This window comes from Cibotium barometz, chromosome 52 (assembly GCF_041138505.1).
Source record: "Cibotium barometz isolate CiBa-2024 chromosome 52, ASM4113850v1, whole genome shotgun sequence".
In the NCBI taxonomy this organism is placed as follows: domain Eukaryota; kingdom Viridiplantae; phylum Streptophyta; class Polypodiopsida; order Cyatheales; family Cibotiaceae; genus Cibotium; species Cibotium barometz.
This window is the reverse complement of record NC_141097.1, coordinates 10122835-10142364: the sequence shown is the minus strand read 5'-3', so window position 1 is coordinate 10142364 and position 19530 is coordinate 10122835. Positions and strand designations below refer to the sequence as shown.

The 19530-nt window shown below is 41.8% G+C and overlaps 1 protein-coding gene across 1 annotated transcript in view; it reads left to right on the top strand.

Annotated features, from left to right (window-relative positions):
- LOC147608778 (ras-related protein RABB1c) overlaps positions 1-6600 on the top strand; it is a 38607-nt gene extending 32007 nt beyond the window's left edge. Inside the window, exons 5-7 of the mRNA XM_086788334.1 lie at positions 6071-6139; positions 6259-6370; positions 6465-6600. Of these exons, the coding sequence (XP_086644460.1) occupies positions 6071-6139; positions 6259-6354 (165 nt within the window). The 3' untranslated portion in view covers positions 6355-6370; positions 6465-6600. The remainder of the gene's footprint in view (positions 1-6070; positions 6140-6258; positions 6371-6464) is intronic.
- The last annotated feature ends 12930 nt before the right edge of the window (positions 6601-19530 follow it).

Sequence of the window (19530 nt, the reverse complement as noted above, 5' to 3'; positions counted from 1 at the left end):
GCTTGACCAATGTGTAGTTCCGGGTAAGGGGACGCCTGCCCGTGAACCGTGCGTGTGAAACTGTCTGCTGACATGGTTATGTGGCATGTGATAGGTGGTAAGTATTGGTCATAAACCTAGCCTTAGGAGTTAGCACTAATTTATAAGTGAGTGTGTACACACTTCATTAAGTTTTGGGACCAAAACTCACTTATAAATTATGACCAGCCCGGTGTTCAGACACACTGATGTCCCGACGTGGACATAACCCAATGTCCACCGCCTAGACCTTATCCCCTTTGTACAAAGGGAGTAACCAGCCATGTGTTCACCCTAGCTTGCTCCACAAAGCACCTGCCTGCCACCTACACTGGACAACTCACCACCTCTCTCCTCCTCTCTCTAGAGATTGGCGCCTCCTTCATGAGGGTTGTTGGGCTGCATTTTCTGCACATTCTCCTTCCCAACTCCATTTCCAAGCTTGCTAAAGTGATTTTCAAGCTTCCAAGAGTGATTCCGGATGCTAATCACTCTCCTACACACTCCCAAATGACTGAAATTCAGGAAAACAGCTCTCTTTATTGCTGTAATTTCTGGTCTTTTTACTGAAAACCCTAATTTCAGCCTTCCTTTCTCAAGCTGAACCATAGGGGAAGCTTTCCCAAGGTTCCCTTCGAAGATCTCTTCACTCCAAGGACTTCCATCGCGAAGACTTTCGCTGTCATTGACTCTACTTGCAATTGGTAAGCTTTAATGCTTAAATATGGAAGCAAGTAGCAGGAGGAAGGAACCGGATTACAAGATCACATACCCTGTGTAGTGTTCTCATGTCCTACGTGCTCTCTTGCAGATTGTTGCTACCATGTGTTGGTGGAACAATAGAGAGCAGATGGTAGGGAACATGGGCACTTGAGAGGGTAGTGTGGATTGCAAGTCTACAACGACAACCACTTGTTTGCAATACTGTATTCATATGCATTGGTATGGAAATCTGGTCAGAAATTCCCATGACACTATGTACTTGATTCTCCCAAGATCAATATACTTTATTTGAGGGAGTTGTTGGCCGTTTGGGCTTATTGTGGGTCTCTTGTTAGTTCAGCAATTTACTTCTTGTATTTGAGAAGTGTCCATCAAATCTTAGTGTATTTAAGTGTATTGATTAGCATTGTGTTCAACCAAGTTACACTAAGTGGAGAGGCTGAGTTTACCATTATACTCACTAAAGGTAATATTTTTCGCAAAAGGTTTCACTTGGCTCGGAGCGCTTTCTTTGTAACATGCAGGGGAATTATGCATAATGAAGGATGGTGTCACACAAAGTCTCACACCGCCTTCTTTATCCTGAGTTTCGCGAGTCTTTAGCAATCCACATTTATCACTTCAAACTTTAAGAGTTGAGAGAGAGAGAGAGAGAGAGAGAGAGAGAGAGAGAGAGAGAGAGATTGTACACCTTATTGGGTCCCAAATTACCCATTGAAGGGCCCCCTCCTATTGCGAGTATTTGCTTTATTATCTTTGAAGAGAATGAATGAGGACTGACTTTGGATTGTAGATAAGCCAAACGCAAGACCTTTGAAAGACCAAGAGTTAGGCTCAACTCTACATGGCTGTAGAAGCACCAATGATGACCGATATCAAGCCTATGATGCACTCTTCCAATGGAATGTAGGAAGGCTGCAAATCTGAGGCTGAGAGAAGGGGCTGATCGGGACTGTTCTAGGCTATGAATATATGCTGAAAATGAATGAATGAATGCGTTTTACCTTCACCGGTAGGGTTGTAGCAAAACGATGATGTGAGTGAATGCTGAAAACTGTATGTATGCTGAAAACGCAAGGTTAATGTGCTTCTACTGGCTGAATGCTGTGGATGCTGTGCTTTGTTGATGTAGGGCTGAATGCTTCATGCATAGATGCTCCTTGTGTTGAAGGGAAACACTTGACTCCAATGCTTATGAGATGAATGAATGAATGCAAGGCTGAGCTATTTATATGTCTCTTATGAGCTGGTCGGCTGCCTGAAAGCTGGCCAATTGCAACATGTCTTGTATAAAATGGATAATGTTGATAATAATATGGTAAAAATGCCAAATAAATGCTACAAAATATGGAAAAATTACTGGATGATATTCTGAGTCTTTTGCAATGATTTAGATGGTCTATATGCATATGGGATGAATGATATGCAAAATGTAGACATGATCTAATGCAAACCCTAAGGCTTCTACTGACTTCTATATGCATGAATGATTCTCTCCAAGTGAGTTAAGGGACTTTGATTGACTGACTGACTCTCTAAGGCTGAGGAATGACCTACGTAGCTTGTGCCTGACATATCCTAGACTGAGGATCACAATGGGGTCACGACGTATGACAGAAATTAAATTCTAAAGAGTTCTACTACTGTACAATGTTGCACTGATGATGAGCCATTTTGTCACCATGCACTACAGTGCAGAGTGCATGTGACATTCCCTCCTGCTTAGCTTGGTGGCAGGTTCATGGCTTCCAAGTAGTCCGCCAACAATTAGGGGTACTCTTGAAAGAACTCTTCGTCTAGCCAAACTGCTTCATGGGTACCTCGATCTCGGAACTTCGTATAAAATTGACCGAGTCGTCGACCGGAACCATACTTTCAACGATGAAGAAGGATCTGCTCAGGCTCAATGACTTCTGATTCGTCTACTACGTCTGACTGTTGTTCATCTGAATTCTGGTCCAACATATGGTTTTAGCCAAGAAAGATGGAAAACATCATGCATCGTCCAACTGTTAGGCAACTTCAATTTCATGGAGACATCACTTAACTTTTTAACTGTAGGAAAGGGTCCAAACCTACGGAAAGAAAGCTTGGGACAACATTTATCCACTTGTTTCAATCTCTGTTTTGTGATGCACAAATAGACCCTATCCCCTTCCTTGAAGTGGACATCTCGCCTAGACTTATTTGCCTGTCTGTGAAATGAATAATAGCCAGGCTCATAATTGAGGGCCAAACTGTATTGAGTACCAAACTTTGCAGATTGGTCATGTTATCCAGGTCTTTTCCGGAGATTTTGAGAATGGTAGACTCCTGAATGGTCTAGATGCGGGTCTTTCTACCAAGAGCATCAGCCATTGGGTAATGCTTACCAGGGATGTACTTGTTCAGTTCTCCAAATTGGTGGAAGAGCTGACTTCATTTGTTGTGCCGATCACTCCACTGGGCACTTGGCATTGTCGGGAGCCACTTAAGTGCTTGGTGGTCTGTGTTGACTATGAAAACACGTCCATAAGGAACATGTTTCAAATGTTTGAGTACTGACTGCTCTTCTATCTTACCCTTGAAAGTCTTGGAAAGACGACAGAGAAACTCGCTAGAAGGTGCTGTCCCAGGGACCAAATCGATATGATGATCCTCAGGACAAGAGGGTGGGATACTGGGTGGGAGATCATCCTTAAGCAAAATGTCTGAATGAGAGGAGAGATTTGCCAACTGAGGGATTGAAGAAGAAGATGAGACAGCTGTTATTAATGAGATAGAAGTTGTTTGAGCATAAATCAATGCTCCTTCCGTCCCTTGCGGATAGCTCGTCGGGCCTGGAGATGAGAAATCATAGGAATGCCAAGAATGCCCCTATCCCCACGGATCATGACAGGCTCATGAAAACCTTTAGAGATAATAAAGGTGTCTTGTCCCCAATTGGGAATAGGTTTATACTGACGAAACCATTGGATTCCTAAGATCATATCACACCCCAAAAGAGGAGAGAGAATGAAATCTTGTTGGAATGAGGTCTTTTGAACTCGAAAAGGAAACTGCCATGCCTTTTGAGAAATGTGGGTGCGGAGACCAAGTGTAAACCTGTCCATCTCCAAATGATAGGGCACTAAGGTACTACTCATGTTGGTAGCCAAATGGGGAGAGATGGCCTCCTCAGAATTGCCCATATCAAAAAGGACTATGAACTGGTGGCCCTTGGTTGAGCCATAAGCTCGGATCAGGCTTTTTTGTGTGGTTGTAGCCTCACCCTTTTGCTTAGCATCAAGCACCACGGATGGCATGGGATGCATAGAAGGTAAGATCTAAACCGCATTGGTGGTAGCAGGCAGGTTTGGAGGAGCGGGAGAGACTATGACAACTGTGGCATAAGGCTTTTTGGAGGCTTGCTCCACTTGCCATTTTTGACAATCCTTCTTACCATGCCCAATGGTATGACAGTAAAAACATCGGTTTTCTGACTGATACTTCCTTTGCTCCTCTAGAGGAAGATAGCCTCCAGTGATGACTGTTGTGACATGTGGGAGATTGATCGTAGTAAAACAACGTTAGGCTTAACTAAACTGTACTTAATTATACTTGAGAGAGACAACGGTGTCAATGCAATGCAATGCAACTATATTAAATGCAATGGTTACAATGAAGATCTATAAATAGATCTATGCTTGTCCTAGATTAATATCTATCTCGGGAAGAGAGAGAGATGCTGAATGGTGATGTTGACTGAATGTTCCCTGCTCCAATGCTTAGGTCCACCCTTGAGATGCTGGCTTTCCTCTATGTAGGAGGCAGGAGATGAATTGTATGCTGTCTTCTAACTGAGTGCTGAATATGCTGATGATCTGGTGAATGATGATGATGAACTGCCTTGCTGCACCTTTAGGTATGTTGTACTGCAGGCTACTGATGAACTGCTGACTCCCCTTGCTCCCTAGGAAGGAAACGAGAAGATGTAAGATCCTGAGATGAATGAACTGAATGATGCGATTCCTATTTATATGAATGTAATGCTACTGGTCGGCCAGTATACTGCAGTTGGCCAGCTGTGTGGATCTTCACGACCTATTAAATGCTCATGAATGCTGTCGGTTGCTGATACCCACCTGTCGGCTGGTTCCACAAGCCCTGACCTGAGGTGATGTATGAATGCTTTATGTACTGCCGTAGGTACTGTTAACAGTCCCATACCATGCTGCACATTCTGTAAATGCTTGAATGCCTTTGCTTAATGCCAAGAGTGCTCTGCTTAATGCTTATGAATGCCTAGAATGCCATGTCACTTGTACACCAACTGGGTGTGCACGTGACACCCCCGTTCTGTTTGAGTCCATAGAACTTATCTGCCAAGTTCTTGAGCTTGAAACTTGTGATGGAGAGAAGGTTGGATGGAGCTTTACAAAGGGAGGCCAAAGAGTCCAAGGCACCCACCCAAGCCAAGCAAGCCCCAGAACGGTCAAAACGGGCCAAAAACGAGCAGTCCCTCCCCCCTCCCCCCCTCCCCCCCCCCTCCCCCGGTATCCAAATACATGTGGTAGTCCACTCTCCGAGTCTCCTCGCTCTGGTGCGTCTCTGTGTAGAAGACTATGTCCCGTTTTGTGAATGTCTCCTTGAATCCCCCAATGCCTGACCACAAAGTCCTGTTGCAGTTCCAAACTGCCATCCTCAGATGTGTGGTTCCATAGGCCCCGTGTCCCTATTTGGGACGTCTGTTTGTTATGATGACCTTGCCATCTCTATAAACTGCCCACTTTCCTGCCTTACAGGCTTCAAGCACCTGCAACATGCTCATTTTCCTATGCTCCACCTATGTGGGAGTGAGGTCATCACCAAGATAAATTTTCTCACCTGTGAGGGCTGCTCTATGATCCAAGAATGCTTGCTGGGTGGTGGTGTCCTTGAAATTTATAGGAGTAGTGGGCGGGCATGTGTGGTGTCCTTACCTGCTCTCTCCATGCATCCATATATGGTGTGCCTTCTTTGTCCATTTTCCGACATAGTATGGTGGTGTCTGCCTGCAGACTCTGCTTCTTACAGCCCAACCACATGCACATGTAATGCCCGAATCTCCTTCTTATATTTTCCTCAATCATGTCATGAATAATAGTGGGTGTGTGTGGTGTCCTGTGTCTCTTGGCGACCTTTGTCCACTCCTCAACTTCTCTCTTCATTACTGCAGCCCACCCTCGTTCAATCTCCCTTTTGGTCTCCACAATGTCCTCCTGAAGCTGAGAGAGAGAAAGAAAGAAAGAAAGGAAGATATATTAACGACTACGAGAGGCCAAAGTCGGCCTATGAGAGAGAGAGAGAGCTGAAACATCGTGTAATGCAGGCATTCATTAAGACAGCAGGAAAGATATACCAAAAGATTGAGGAGGGTATATTTGATGTTTCAAATGAGGTAAGAAGCCCCATCTTTAGGCATAGTCAATATTAGGTGCATGCTGCATTGATTAAAAACCTATTGGGTTGAGTATGGTGCTCCTTTGTGTTCATACATTTGAAAGCCTTTTTTCGCAGTCACATGGAATTAAGGTTGGTTATGGAGGTGGTGCAAGGACAGGAACAGCAGGAAGAGATGCGCAGGCATCTCCAAGTGCTGGCTGTTGCAGTTGACAAGGCTGTGAAGATTGTACGTATGCATGTTATCATAATACTTCAATGCAATGAAAGCTGAAAAAGGGTCTCATTCTCATTAACACAGTATATTTCTGCATCTTTTTAAGATTTTAAGGCATGGGTGGAAGTGTTCTTGTACTTTTGCAAGCTCCTCAAGGCCGTCTTGCCTCCAGATAAGGGTGGACTCTATCATGTGTTGTTTTCGATTAGGGCTATTTCAAAGCAATATATGTGTATTGTTGATACCACGCGTTCATTTATCGATTCACGTCCAGAAGGCTTTATGAACCCGAAAAACTATAACGAGCAATGGTGATTTTGAAGTGGAGAAATGTAGTTGATAGGTTTTGATCATCTCCATATAAATATGAGGTACTCTCGTCCACTTAATTGGAAGAGAGTTCTTTGTCAGATTTTTGCATGCACTTGTTAACATGCGTGATGTTTATAGTGCGCAGCCATTATTGGCATCGTGCAGATCACATATGCACACACTGCAGAATGTATGGTGGGGGGGGGGGGGTGGGGGTGGGGGGCTCACCCACGTCCTATGATTTGAAAGATCCTCATTTTTGAAGTTGACTCAGCATGTTGGAAGAACTGGAAAGGATACAACATGGCTTATGTGCTCTTTGGTCATTTTTAGATAGAGCCACAGTCAATGAATGCATTTGCCATAATCGACCTTGAAGCTGCTCATAGAGACACTTGAGAGTGACGATGCTCAGCTGCTCTTGTTTAGAAAGAGCATTAAATTTTGGTGCTCAAGGTTGCCAAGCATGTGAAAAGTATTAAATTCTTGATTCATGGGTTATTGTGGAAAATATTTTCACGTGACATAGAAAGACAGGGTTTTAGTTCTTCTCTAGACGATTATGTATGCATAAAGTTGTACTATCGATTTGAATTTCATGGTCTGTTATTGCTATGCATGAAATTTCGTGGGGGTGGAGGGAGGAGTGAGGGAGAGTTTTTTGATATTTTGGGGGAGGGGGAGGGGGAGGGGGGGTTGTGTGGGGGATTGTGTTGGGGTTGTAGGCAATTGCTATTTTTCTTTCTCATGGTGAATTGCATAGAGTAAATTAATTTTCACCATCAAACTATTTCAGGAGCAGTCCAAGATTGAAAAACTAAATGGGCAAGTTGTGCTTAGTCTGCCTCTCAAATCAACAGCAGATCTAAAACGCGTAGTAAGTTACACCTTGACAAAGCAGGCACATCAAGAAAGAGCAGCACAGCTTAATATTTACGCTCCTCCAAACATAAGGGCAATGGTGTAGAGGGGCCCTTTATTAGCAGTGCATGCCCATAGACACCCTTTCATCTCAGTTGAAGAAGCTCACATTACGTGGGCAACTAGTGTTCATGTCCCTTCCCGAGAAAGGTGGTGGTGACCTTGGCATGCAAACCCTTAATGTGGCTAAATGTGTGGTCCTTAAGTCATATTGTGGACTTCATCCCCTCTTTACACGAGACAGCCTATGTAAATTTGAGAATATCATGCTGTCCAAGTAGTGTGGTTTGGTTCACTTTCTTCCTTTTAGGCTTAGCTCCTCTCTCTCTCTCTCTCTCTCTCTCTCACACACACACACACACACACACACACACACACACACGTGCGTGCATGTGCACACACTTGAGACCATATATTCACTGAGAGCCGTTATTGAGGAGGCAAGGTTGCAAAAATGGCATGTTTATTGTTGCTTTGTGTATTTTTAAAAGCCTCTGACACTTATCTTATGCCTTCAGAGGTAATATGGGGAGTTGTAGCACTATATGAGTTGGCTGTTTGGCAGATTAGAGCACTAGATTGCACATCAGTGGAGATTTTTAGCATGGTTGGGGTGAAACATGGATATTATCATGACGTTGTTTGGGATTTATATAGATGAGATGCTGGACTTTATTGATAAATTGGATGGTGAACTTCTCTCGCCTACAAACATTGGTCTCTATCGTGTCATATGCATATAGTTTAGTTCTCACCTCAGACTCAAGGGAGGGGTTGCAGAGTGACACCTTTTAAGGCACTATAGGTGTTTTGTAAGCAATATCTTACCTTAAATAAAACTTGGTAAAAACTAAGGTGATGATGTTTAACACCACATAGGATTAAATCCGGGTAATTCAGGGCTAGATCATGACCATGTGAGAAAGGCGGATCAGTAAGATGCTTGTCCATCTCTTGAATCAGAAATTAAACCAAGTCTTGTGACCATTCCCATTTCTTTAGTACGAAGAATGGATAGCTGGTTGACTTAGGGAAGTTTTCTCTAAGTCCCGAAATCGTCTAGAAACAAGTTAAAAATTCGTTGTAATTGATGGATGGATCATCGAGATAAGTGATTGGTGATTTTCATTAAGAAAGTCTGGGGTTTAAAAAGATCTTGTGAAATCGAACTCAACGGAAAATTCTTACTTGCATAGAAACTCTGTTTTTTTTAAAGGACTGTCTTACGTGGAGGAAGCATTTGGCTTATGGTTTAATCTAAGGAGAGTTATGTTGCAGCAGTTGGCGGGGAGTCATCAAAGGACGTCTCCCACGGCAAAGCCTGCCAAGGTCCTGACTAGTCTCGATATGGTTAAAAATGGTGCGCTTTCGTATACGATGGGCGAGGGCCGATGAAGTGGTCTCTAAGTGAAGTGCTAGGACATCTAAGGAGCATCCTAGAGGGTTTTGACCAGGCGATGCATGGGCTCGCGGAACACCTATGCGTATGTCGAGGAAGATATTGATGGATTGACAAGAAATTATCTAAGTGAATTGGAACTTGAAATTGGATCTTGTTGGTTGACTAGCTGGTCTTCAACAACGGAGAGTCCGGATGACATTTTGATTGTAAAACTATGGAACTGAAACATTGAGAATCATTATGGAAACACTATGGTTTCATTCCAATTCTGTCTTGAAGATAGTTGAATCTGAGAAAAAGGTAATTTCATATTGGGTGCGTAAGTGGTGTGTTTGTTCAATATAATTGCATGAGTGCCGCCTAGGGGGCCTGGGAACTCTTTTCCCTGGTACCCGGAACAAACACAACCTAATTTTTATAAAAAAGGACTCCACCAATATAGTGGTTGGGCGGTTGGCTAACCCATGGGCCGGTTGGGGTCCGGACGGTGGATTCCCATAACAAAATTCAGTTAGGTTTAAGTTACGATAGTTACCAGGAAGATCCTTGTTCTGTGGGAAAGAATCAAGGGTTGTGCCTCGCTAAGGGAAAAAAAGCGATGATTTCTATGAACCAAGTGCAAGTCCCTTCCTTGATTCGGCCATGTGACCTTTGGGTTTGGTTGGAGTAGATAGGATAGTTAAGGCTATTGACCCCATTTAGATAGATTCTCGTTTTAGAAGATTTTCCTTGCGGAATCGCCCGTGTTTTTTGGGCGAGGAAAGTTTTTCCGATCTTGGTTTCGGAGAAACCACTGGACTAGTCCCTTGCCCGAACATTCGTGGACAAGGCCCCGAGTGGGAAACCTTGCCTCGCGCGAGAGGTTGCTACTTCCGCTGCTAGCTCACCGGATTTCGGTGCGCAGAGGGGATAGGGGTCTCACAAGATGCCATAACGGAGTTATAATCGAAACAAAGTCCATCATATGGGATTCAAAAAGATCACTATCCCAAAAAGTGAAGGGACTACCAGAGGCAGTAAAGAAAGTAGGACTCAAACCCAAAGCACCAAGTTTACCTAAGAAGAGAAACTCCCAACAGAAGCCAACACCATCGACATGGCTAAAAAAACCAGTAAGACACAACAGGTTAATCAAAATACCAACCAATGTTTTGTTATTACTTTCAGCCTGCCCATTAGCATGAGGATGGTAAGCTGTAGACTTTTTGTGCATAATCATATGGGTTTTGGTTAATTCAGCTATCACCTCATTTAAGAAATGAGATCCCCTATCACTCACAAGCTATCACCTCATTTAAGAAATGAGATCCCCTATCACTCACAAGCTCCACAGGACACCCAAATCTGGTCATTATGTTGTGATACAAGAACCTTGCAACACTTGAAGCTTTATTATCCTTCAAAGCTACAGCTTCTACCCATTTAGTACAATAGTCTGTTGCAATCAAAATATACCTGCACCCTTTCCTTGTTGTAGGCTTAACAGGTCCCACAAAATCCATCCCCCACTTCTGGAAAGGCTCTAGTGGCAGAATAGGATGATCTGACATTCTATCCTTATTATCTGGCTGACCAGTCTTTTGACATATGACACACCTCTTAGCATACACATGTGCATCCTTCAAAACTGTGGGCCACCACAATCCAGCCTGGAGAATTTTATTTCCTGTTATATCTCCTGAGAAATGTCCACCGACTGCACCAGAATGTGCTTCTTGAATAACAGCATTCTGTTCAAAATCTGGAACACACCTTCTGATGACTTGATCAATGCCCTTCCTATATAATGTCCCTGCAATTACCAAAAAAGGTCTACTCTTCAAGGCAAACTTCCTCCTCTGATCTGCAGAGTAAACTCCCCTGGGATAGTGCCGTCAGTCAGAAATGTCAATAATTGGTCATACCAAGAATCCGACACAGCAGGCTGAACTTCAAATAATGGAGCATCTGGTAAATCATCATTCACTCCCACTGGTTCTTCACCTGTTTCTAGCCTACTCAAGTAATCAGCAATGGCATGGTCTTTTCCTGGAGTATGAATAATCACAAAATCAAACTCCTGTAATAACAACATCCACCTAGCCAACCTTCCTGTTAGCATTGGCTTTTTGATTAGGTACAACAAAGCTTGGTGGTCAACATGGAAGATTACCCTATTTCCCAACAAATAGTGCCTAAATTTTTTCAAAGCATATACCATGCCTAATGCTTCTCTTTCAGTGACAGCATATTCCTCTACTGATGTGAGTATTCTGCTTGCATAATACACTGGCCTAAACCAACCTCTGACTTTTTCCTGCATCAACACAGCTCCTACGGCCACATCAGATGCATCCACAAAGATATGAAAAGGCAAAGACCACTCCGGAGACTGTAGAACCGGTGCAACAGAGATCATCTTCTTGAGGATGAGCCCAAACAAAAGCTACTTCTTTCTTAGTTAAGTGTGTTAGTGGTAAACACACATTAGCTAAATATCTGAGATACCTTGAATGCCACTTAATTTGACCCACAAATCTCATCAACTCTTTAACACTGATAGGAGTCTTTGCAGATTGGATGGTTTCAATCTTCTTTACATCAATGGCCATCCCTTCACTTGAAACCACATGACCCAGTAGTACCCCACTTCTAACAGCTATGACACTCTTGTAAGGATTCAGTGCCATTCTGAACTGTCGACATCGCTCCAGACATAACTTCAGATGCAGCAAATGCAAGTCTTTCTTGCCAAAAACCAAAAAATCATCTACAAAAAACCCTCATAAAATCCTGCAAATATGGCTCAAATACCTTATGGACAACAAAGTTGAATGATGGTGGTCCATTCTTCAAGCCAAAACTCATTACTGTATACACAAATGCACCCCACTCAATAATGAAGGTTGTTTTGTATTGATCCTCCTCAACAACGTGAATTTGATTATACCCAGAAAATCCATCCAGAAAGCTATACATTTCATGCCCTGCAACTGCATCCAAAACTGCATCACAAAAGGGCATTGGAAAAGGATCAGTAATAGTTGCTGCATTAAGCTTTCTATAGTCCACACATACTCTCAGCTTCCCAGTCTTCTTAGGTACCACTATAATTGGAGACAACCATGAGACTTCATTCACTGGCTTGATGAAGCCTACTGTCAACAACTTATCTATCTCCTCCTTAACCTGCTTTGCAAAACTAGGGTTCATTCTGTACCCTTGCTGCACAATCGGAATTGCATCTTTCTGCAAGTTAATATGATGTTGATGTAATGCAGGGTCTATACCTTTCACCTGAGAATATTCCCAAGCAAATACATCCATGTATTCCTGCAACAATTGTAACAACTCCTTCAAAAATTCTCCTTCAGCATGGACACTTATCTTTACCGTTTTTGGGTTAGCTTCTGTACCCAAATTAATCTCTTTCAATTCATCCTCCTTAACCCTACTAGAAGTGCCAAACTTCTTGTCATAGATTCTTTCAGCCATAATTCTTGCATCCTTCTCCTCCTGCTCAATCTGTTCCTTGGTAGAAGATGCTGCTGTGTGTTCCATTAGATGTCGGAATTCTGTTCCCTGAATCTCTTGTCCAGGTGCTACATTGGACCTATCCTGGGCCTGTTCTTTATCCGGCTGTAATATTTGTTCCACATCCACGTCAAATACTGGAACAATTGTTGGATTTGCCTTCAAAAATTCTTCTTATCATCTTCAACTTCTTCTGCCAAGTTGATAGTTTGTGCAAACAATGGTTTCTCCTTGAGTGGAATATTCTTCCTCCCTTGCATAGGTATAGTCACTTTCTTCTTCCCTTTTCTTATAACAACCACATTCTCTCCCCAATCTTGTCTGACTTTGGCCATTCTGAGCCAAGGTCTTCCCAACCTCATTTCATAAAAGGACGCTGAATTTGACATTCGCATGACCACAAAATTGACCAAGAAGGTCATACCTGCAATTGCAATATGTTACTGTTTGAGAATTCCTAATGGTTGTACTCTTGTTTGATCTGCCATCTTCACCTGAAAAGGTGCTGGGACCAACTTTCCCAAGCCCATTTGTGTATAAACAACTTCAGATAAAATGTTTACTCCGGATCCTCTATCCAACAATACATCTGCAAAAATCCTGCCCTCAAACTGAACTTTGATTACGGGCACAACAAAATCAACATCTGCTGGATCAATGTTGTTTACTGCTGGGAATCCTATTTGATGAACCAATAATTCATTATCCTGATCCTGAAGTTTCCTCAACAACCTCTCCTTGAAGGCTGGCACTAAGCACAATAACTGATCCAATGACAATTGTAAGGGAGAGTTGATGAGTACCTCAAACCAATCTTTGTCATGAGTTATCTCAAGTTTAATGTTGTCCTTTTGTTGTTGTTGGTCGGACTGACTTTTTGACTTTGATGCAAGCACAACTTGCTGCCTCTGCTCCTTCTGAATCTGCTCTGCTGGACCTGATCTCTAATTCCTTTTTGCTCCTTCCAATTTATTGGTCCCTTTGCTTTGGATCTAGTGATAGCCATGACTTCAACATCATGAACTGGCATGCCTTCATCAGAAAGCCACTCCTCCTTATCTTCTTGCTTGTGCTGCTCGTGAGTTGGTTGACCAACATCGTTATACTCTTTCTGATCTGAGAGATCAACCAAAAGTACATTAGCTTGAGCTGGTTGCGGATTCTGTTGTTGTTGCTGTTATTGTCCTCCTTGCTGGTTACCCTGATGATACCTTAGCACAGGCATTCCTCGTTCTTCTCTATGCTTAACCCACAATGGACAATTCAGGCCTACCCAATGATTTGGTGCACCACAGTACACACAAGGCATAACACCTGGTGGTCTCCTATCATTATTCTCCTGCTCCCTCCATGGTGGGCGTGGAGGCCTCCGAAATGTTGCTCTGCCCCTAAATGGAGCTACTTGATTTGCCCCTACATCAATTCTACCTCTTCCTGCATCAGGTGTAGGCTTTCCTTTGCTTTTAGGATTGTACCAACACTGAGCTGTGCTGTGGCCATCCCTTTCACAAATGTGACAATACTGCTTCTCCTTTGGTGCTACCACAGAATACCCAAACTTTTTCAATTTACTTACCAAATCTGCTCTTTGGGATGCTTATCCTTCTGTTTTTTTCTTCTTACTTCTCTCCTTTCTTTTTCTTTTGTCTTCTTCTCCATCACTTTCTGATGATGTATCCGAAGCCTCCTCCTTGTCTGAGTCTGATGTTGTATCTGACCCTTTTTCGGAATCAGAACTGTTATCTCTACTACTCTTTGCTTTTGTCATACCCAGCCTCTTTTCAACTCTTGCTGCAGCAGCAACAACAAGATCATTGATTCCCCCAGCAATGTCAATGCTTGCCACAACATTCTTCAAACTATACCTTAATCCTTTCAAGAAATATCTGGCCAACATCTCATTAGTGGGTCTTTCATTGCCCTGCAATCTTTCAACCAAATTTCTGAATTTTTGAGCATAGTCTTCCACCAACATATTCTTCTACCTAATGTCCCTGAGTTTTCTCAGAACATCGGTTGGAGTCTTTTCCTTTCAGAACCTCTGCAAAAATGCTGCCTTCAAAGCATTATAATTAACAAAGTGTGGAATACCATATTGGCTAAACCAGCTCATGGCTTTACCTTCTAATGTGGCTGCAAATTGCTGAAGTTTAATTGGATCATTGTATAAAGCCTGATAACCGCTTGCTTGCCATCGAGTTTCAAACTGGGCTACATGGCAATCTCCATCTTCCTTGGATCCTCCTCTGAATTTAGCGGCTTTGACCGTTGAGGTGGTTGAGCCATGAGGTTCGGCGGTGGTGGTCTCCTAGGTCTTTGCCTGGTAGCCCCCTATAACTGGAGACTTCTTCTTACTCGTGCAGATCTTCCTGCCAAGAGTAAAGCCCCTAACAGTTGCCTTACTTGCCTTCCTCCTGTTGCTCCAGAATTCTCCCCCCGTTGGTCTACTACACGATTTTCAGAGAGTGGACTCACCTGACCCTCTTGGGCAGCTTGATCGTACGGAAATGGATCAATATTGCCTGCCTGGGCTTGTGCCCTTGTATAATAAACTCTGGCTACTCTTCTCTCCCTCTCTGACATGCATCCCTACTGGCATTCATCGCCTTTGGCTAAACAGGACAAACACAACAGGATCGCCAATTGTGTTGGGGTTCAACAACACAGAAGAAAGTATAAACAGACACAATTGCTCAATAAAAGACATGTTGATTTGGCCAAAGCAGAAAACTCAGACATAGCAAAAAAGCGATGCACAGATAGAGGGTTGATAGAGTAAGGTTACACAAGAGATAAGAAAAGAACTCAAAATTTTGCTTGATTTACTACTCTTCATTACATTGCTTCTCCTTCTTTTCTACCTTGCTAAAAATCGTTACTCGTTCTCCAAAACGTATTCTTGAGTAACCGTTACCTATCTTAACTTCCAAGATTCCCAAGAAAGTCATCAGATATTCCTACCACTTGAGCATATGTCCGACTTACTAAATATCCAACTGCTTACATATCCGACTTACTACAAAATATCCGACTTACTACATTCCGACTTCTTACATATCCGACTTACTACAAAATATCCGACTGAGCAACATTCTGACTTAAGGGAACTATGCCTTCAACAGTGTGTGTGTGTGAGAGAGAGAGAGAGAGAGAGAGCTTGATTTATGAGATGAAGTTGTTGGTGGGAGAAGTTATGCTTTTTGTGATATACTCTTGAATGGTGAAGGGGAGATGGAGAGCATTATTCACACGTGTTTTTATTGTGATAGGTGTCAATGAAGTGGTGGAGCACATCTACACCCTAGAGCCATCATAGTGGTTGTGTTTTAAACCTATTTTTTTGTATTCTAATACCATGATTATGTTTTCTTTTAAATATGTAAGATTGATGGTCATGTGTTTGCAAGATTGATTCAACACATGAAAAAAAGGCCCAAAAACAGGCTGCACCGACACAGCCTGTTTTTGGGCATTTACTTTTCATGTGTTTGCAAGGATGAACGGTCATGTTTGGTGGTGATGCATAGTTGAATGGTTATGTTTGGAAGGATCAATGGTCATGTATTTTTTGATGTGTAGACAATCCACCACTGGTGGGTGGCGAGGGAAAGCATACCAAAGCATACCAAGAGAGAAAGGGTACAAGCAGTTGAAAAGGAAGGGGAGTCTCTTGCAACAGTTAGCTTGGACCAAATTAGTCGGGTGGTGGAGACTTATTTTGAGGGTGTTCAGGATGTTGGAGAGGAGGTTGACAGTAAGACAGTGAGACTGACTCTTTGCTGGGTAGCTCACATGTGGCTGTGCTGATCATATTATCGGAGGCATCACTCAAGAAAAGTGTGGTAGCACTTTACTAGGTACCTCTCTTAATACTATGTGGATGAGTGGATAGGCAAAGAAGCTTTTTTACAGATTGTGCCTTATGTGATGAGATCAGAGGTGCCTCCATTGGAGGAGAACAAAGATGAGAATATGATTTACATTGACAAAGGTGAGGACATCATGCAAAAAAATAGATTGTTTAGTTGTTTTCAATGTCCTATGATCCCTTTGTGTAGACTTATTCCCTATACCCGTGTTAGGGGTTTAAGGAAGATGTTTCTGGTCCCAAAAATTACATTTGGCAAAGAGGGATGTGCCAGAAAAGGGAGCATTTATAGTTTCTCTTTGGACATGTGAAAAAGAGACTATCTATGTGAATGATGAGATTACTAGTAGATGGGATGCTATTTGGCATGACATTAACAGCAGGGAATTTGAGGAGGAGATTAAAAGTAGACCAGAGTTGCAAATTCTTGAGGGTAGGATGTTTTATGTGTGGGAGAGGGCAACCATCATATGGTGGCTTGGACAATTGCCATCAAAGAAATATTTTCTCAAACAAGAGCAAAGCACCATCATGTACTGTGTGTACGATCATTGATCCTACATGCGTGAGTGAGATCGCTCTCTTGGAAAACCTGTAAAGGATGAATTCGTAAGTTGCTTATAAATTTATGTTTGAGATCTTGATGATGTGGTGTTTTTCTCATTCAAATTGTAATTTTTTGTGTCCATTTTTTAAAGCTTGAATACTCATGCTTTGGTAACCACAACCTTGCGGGACGAGATTGTAAACTATGCCAACATTAGTGCTACCAATCATGATGATTACATGAAAGATTTGCCAGAGAGAGATAGAAAGTTAATTAATTTTATTATAAAGAATAATACAAAAGGAATTGAGCCTTGGTACCCTCTTACTCATAGATTCTTAGGTAAGCTTGTTTATAATGTGAGTATTTGTTAGCTTAAGCTTTGTTTAAATACTCATGCTTTGCTTTAAATTGTCATGTGATGAGATTAGATTTGAAACAAAATTGAAGCTAAGGAGATAGAGGAATTGGCCATGAGATATGGTAACCGCATAGGGAAGGTAATTTGTAGTGTGTTTTGCAATGGTGAATTGCATGACTATTAATATTAATATAGTGTGTTTCTAATTGCATTTCAAGACAATATTAATTTTGGACATAGTGTATAAAGAATGATTTCCATTTGTGTAGATCCTTAACATTATTGATCCTACGCATGGTGATGCATGATGGTGGGCTAAAGTGTGGTCCTTAAAGTGGGATGTGGAAAGATTTGCAACACTGGAGAAGTTGAATTTATTAGCATTGTGTGATGTACCAATAGAGTACAAAATCTTTTGGTTGGGTTTATTGGAGAGGCAAACAAGACAACTAAAAATATGTTTGGCTTTGTGAGCAGAGATCATATCTATAGACAGTAAGTCATGGTTTTCTATTACTTGTTGTGTTTAGTTTTTTATAATTTCTACAAATATGTCATATGCATACTTTCCTTTGTGATGTGATTTCTTTTTGCTTTGAAGCTGGCTTCGAAAAGAGGTCACTCTTGAAAAGATTTTGCAAAGGTGAAATGTTGTTCTTAAAGATTTTGTGGATGAGCCTAATGGCATGGTGGTGCTAATTAATTTCTTGTTCTATAATTATTATGAGGAGATAAAAATTGAGAAGAGGAAGAAATTGTTCCCTCATGAGATAGGCCAAGACATAAGGGAAAAAAAGAGTGCTAAAAAGGCAACAAAGAAGTTTGACATGGTCTAGATGGCTGCCCAGAGGTTGATCTTTTTTATGAGTAGTGTTGGAAATGTTCATAAGAAAATACTACATTCTTTTTAAATCAAAAATCCATTCTCATTCATATGTTGCTTTTCAATGTCTTCAGATATTTCATGTGTTTAAAATAAAGGGGTCACTTGGCTGTCATGCCTGTAAGAGCAAAGAAATGGTTGGATCTGGATAATGAGGCTTTGTGGATGTACCCTCAAAGTATGCATAAATTGTCCAGGTGGGAGCTAGAGATGTGTCCTTGGTGGATTGACCTTGAGAAGGGTCATGTTTTGGAGTGGGAGAAGGAGCTCCATTAGCATTTGAAGCTTGGGCAACTTGTTGATGTGGAGAAGGTGGTGGAGAAAAAGAGACCTACACAAAGGAGAGGTTAGTTGAGTTCTTTATCAATGTAGGCATCTACTAACTATTGGTCATTGTCTTGAGTTGCTTGTTGCTTTTTTTAAACATGTGTAAGATAAAGAAAAAGTTGTGGAAGAGCAGCCAAGGGTGGACTTGTTGGAAAATGATGAGGATGCTCATGTTGATGGTAAGTCAGTTTCAACCTCTCTAGAATTGAGCTTGGTATATTCTTGTTATTGTGTTGATAATACATTATGTCAAGTTATGGTTTTTGACTTTTTGACTATCCTATCAACAAGTGCATGAATAAGGAAAGTATTTTGACTGTAAATCCTTCTTTGGGTTGTTTTTAAGAAGAGGGCCTTAATGGAAAAACAACAGGGATCATTTCTAAAAGAATGACAACATATGTCTACTAGCCACATTTGCCAGTTTTAGAAGTGTCATGTGGGGATGGTCCAATGTGTTTGGCTGCTGTTGGGGATTATGTTGCTATTGTCAATGATTTTATGATTGGTGCAAAGAATGCATCTTATACCATATTTCATGAGCACATGCAAAAAGCCGCACCCAAGGATAAACACTATGCAAGGAAATGGAGATCAGTTTCTTGGGTGACTGATTTAATATTTTTGGACCTCCCTTTAGTGGAGTAGTACATGGTGTCGACGACTCTAGGCCTCCATGGGATACACATGTGCAGTATGGAGTTGGTTTAGCTGCATTATCCATTCTTGGTGATTCTGGTTGGTTGTTGATTATGGCATCGATAGGAGGTAATATTCCATATCTTATAAGCTTGCAAGCCTTTTCTTTTGTCTTGAAATTTGTTTGATAAAATTTATGTTATGTTTTATAAGAGAGATAGTGGGTTGGGTTGATCGTTATTGCCATGTATTAGATTTGGAGATTTGTCGCCGTGTTATTGTCATGCATCACTCACCCTATGGATACTATGAGACTGCCGATTTCCAAACATAGGTAGCGTGTTTAGTGGTAGTTCTAGGGAATTTTGTTTGGTAAATATGATTTTTTCATTCATTAGG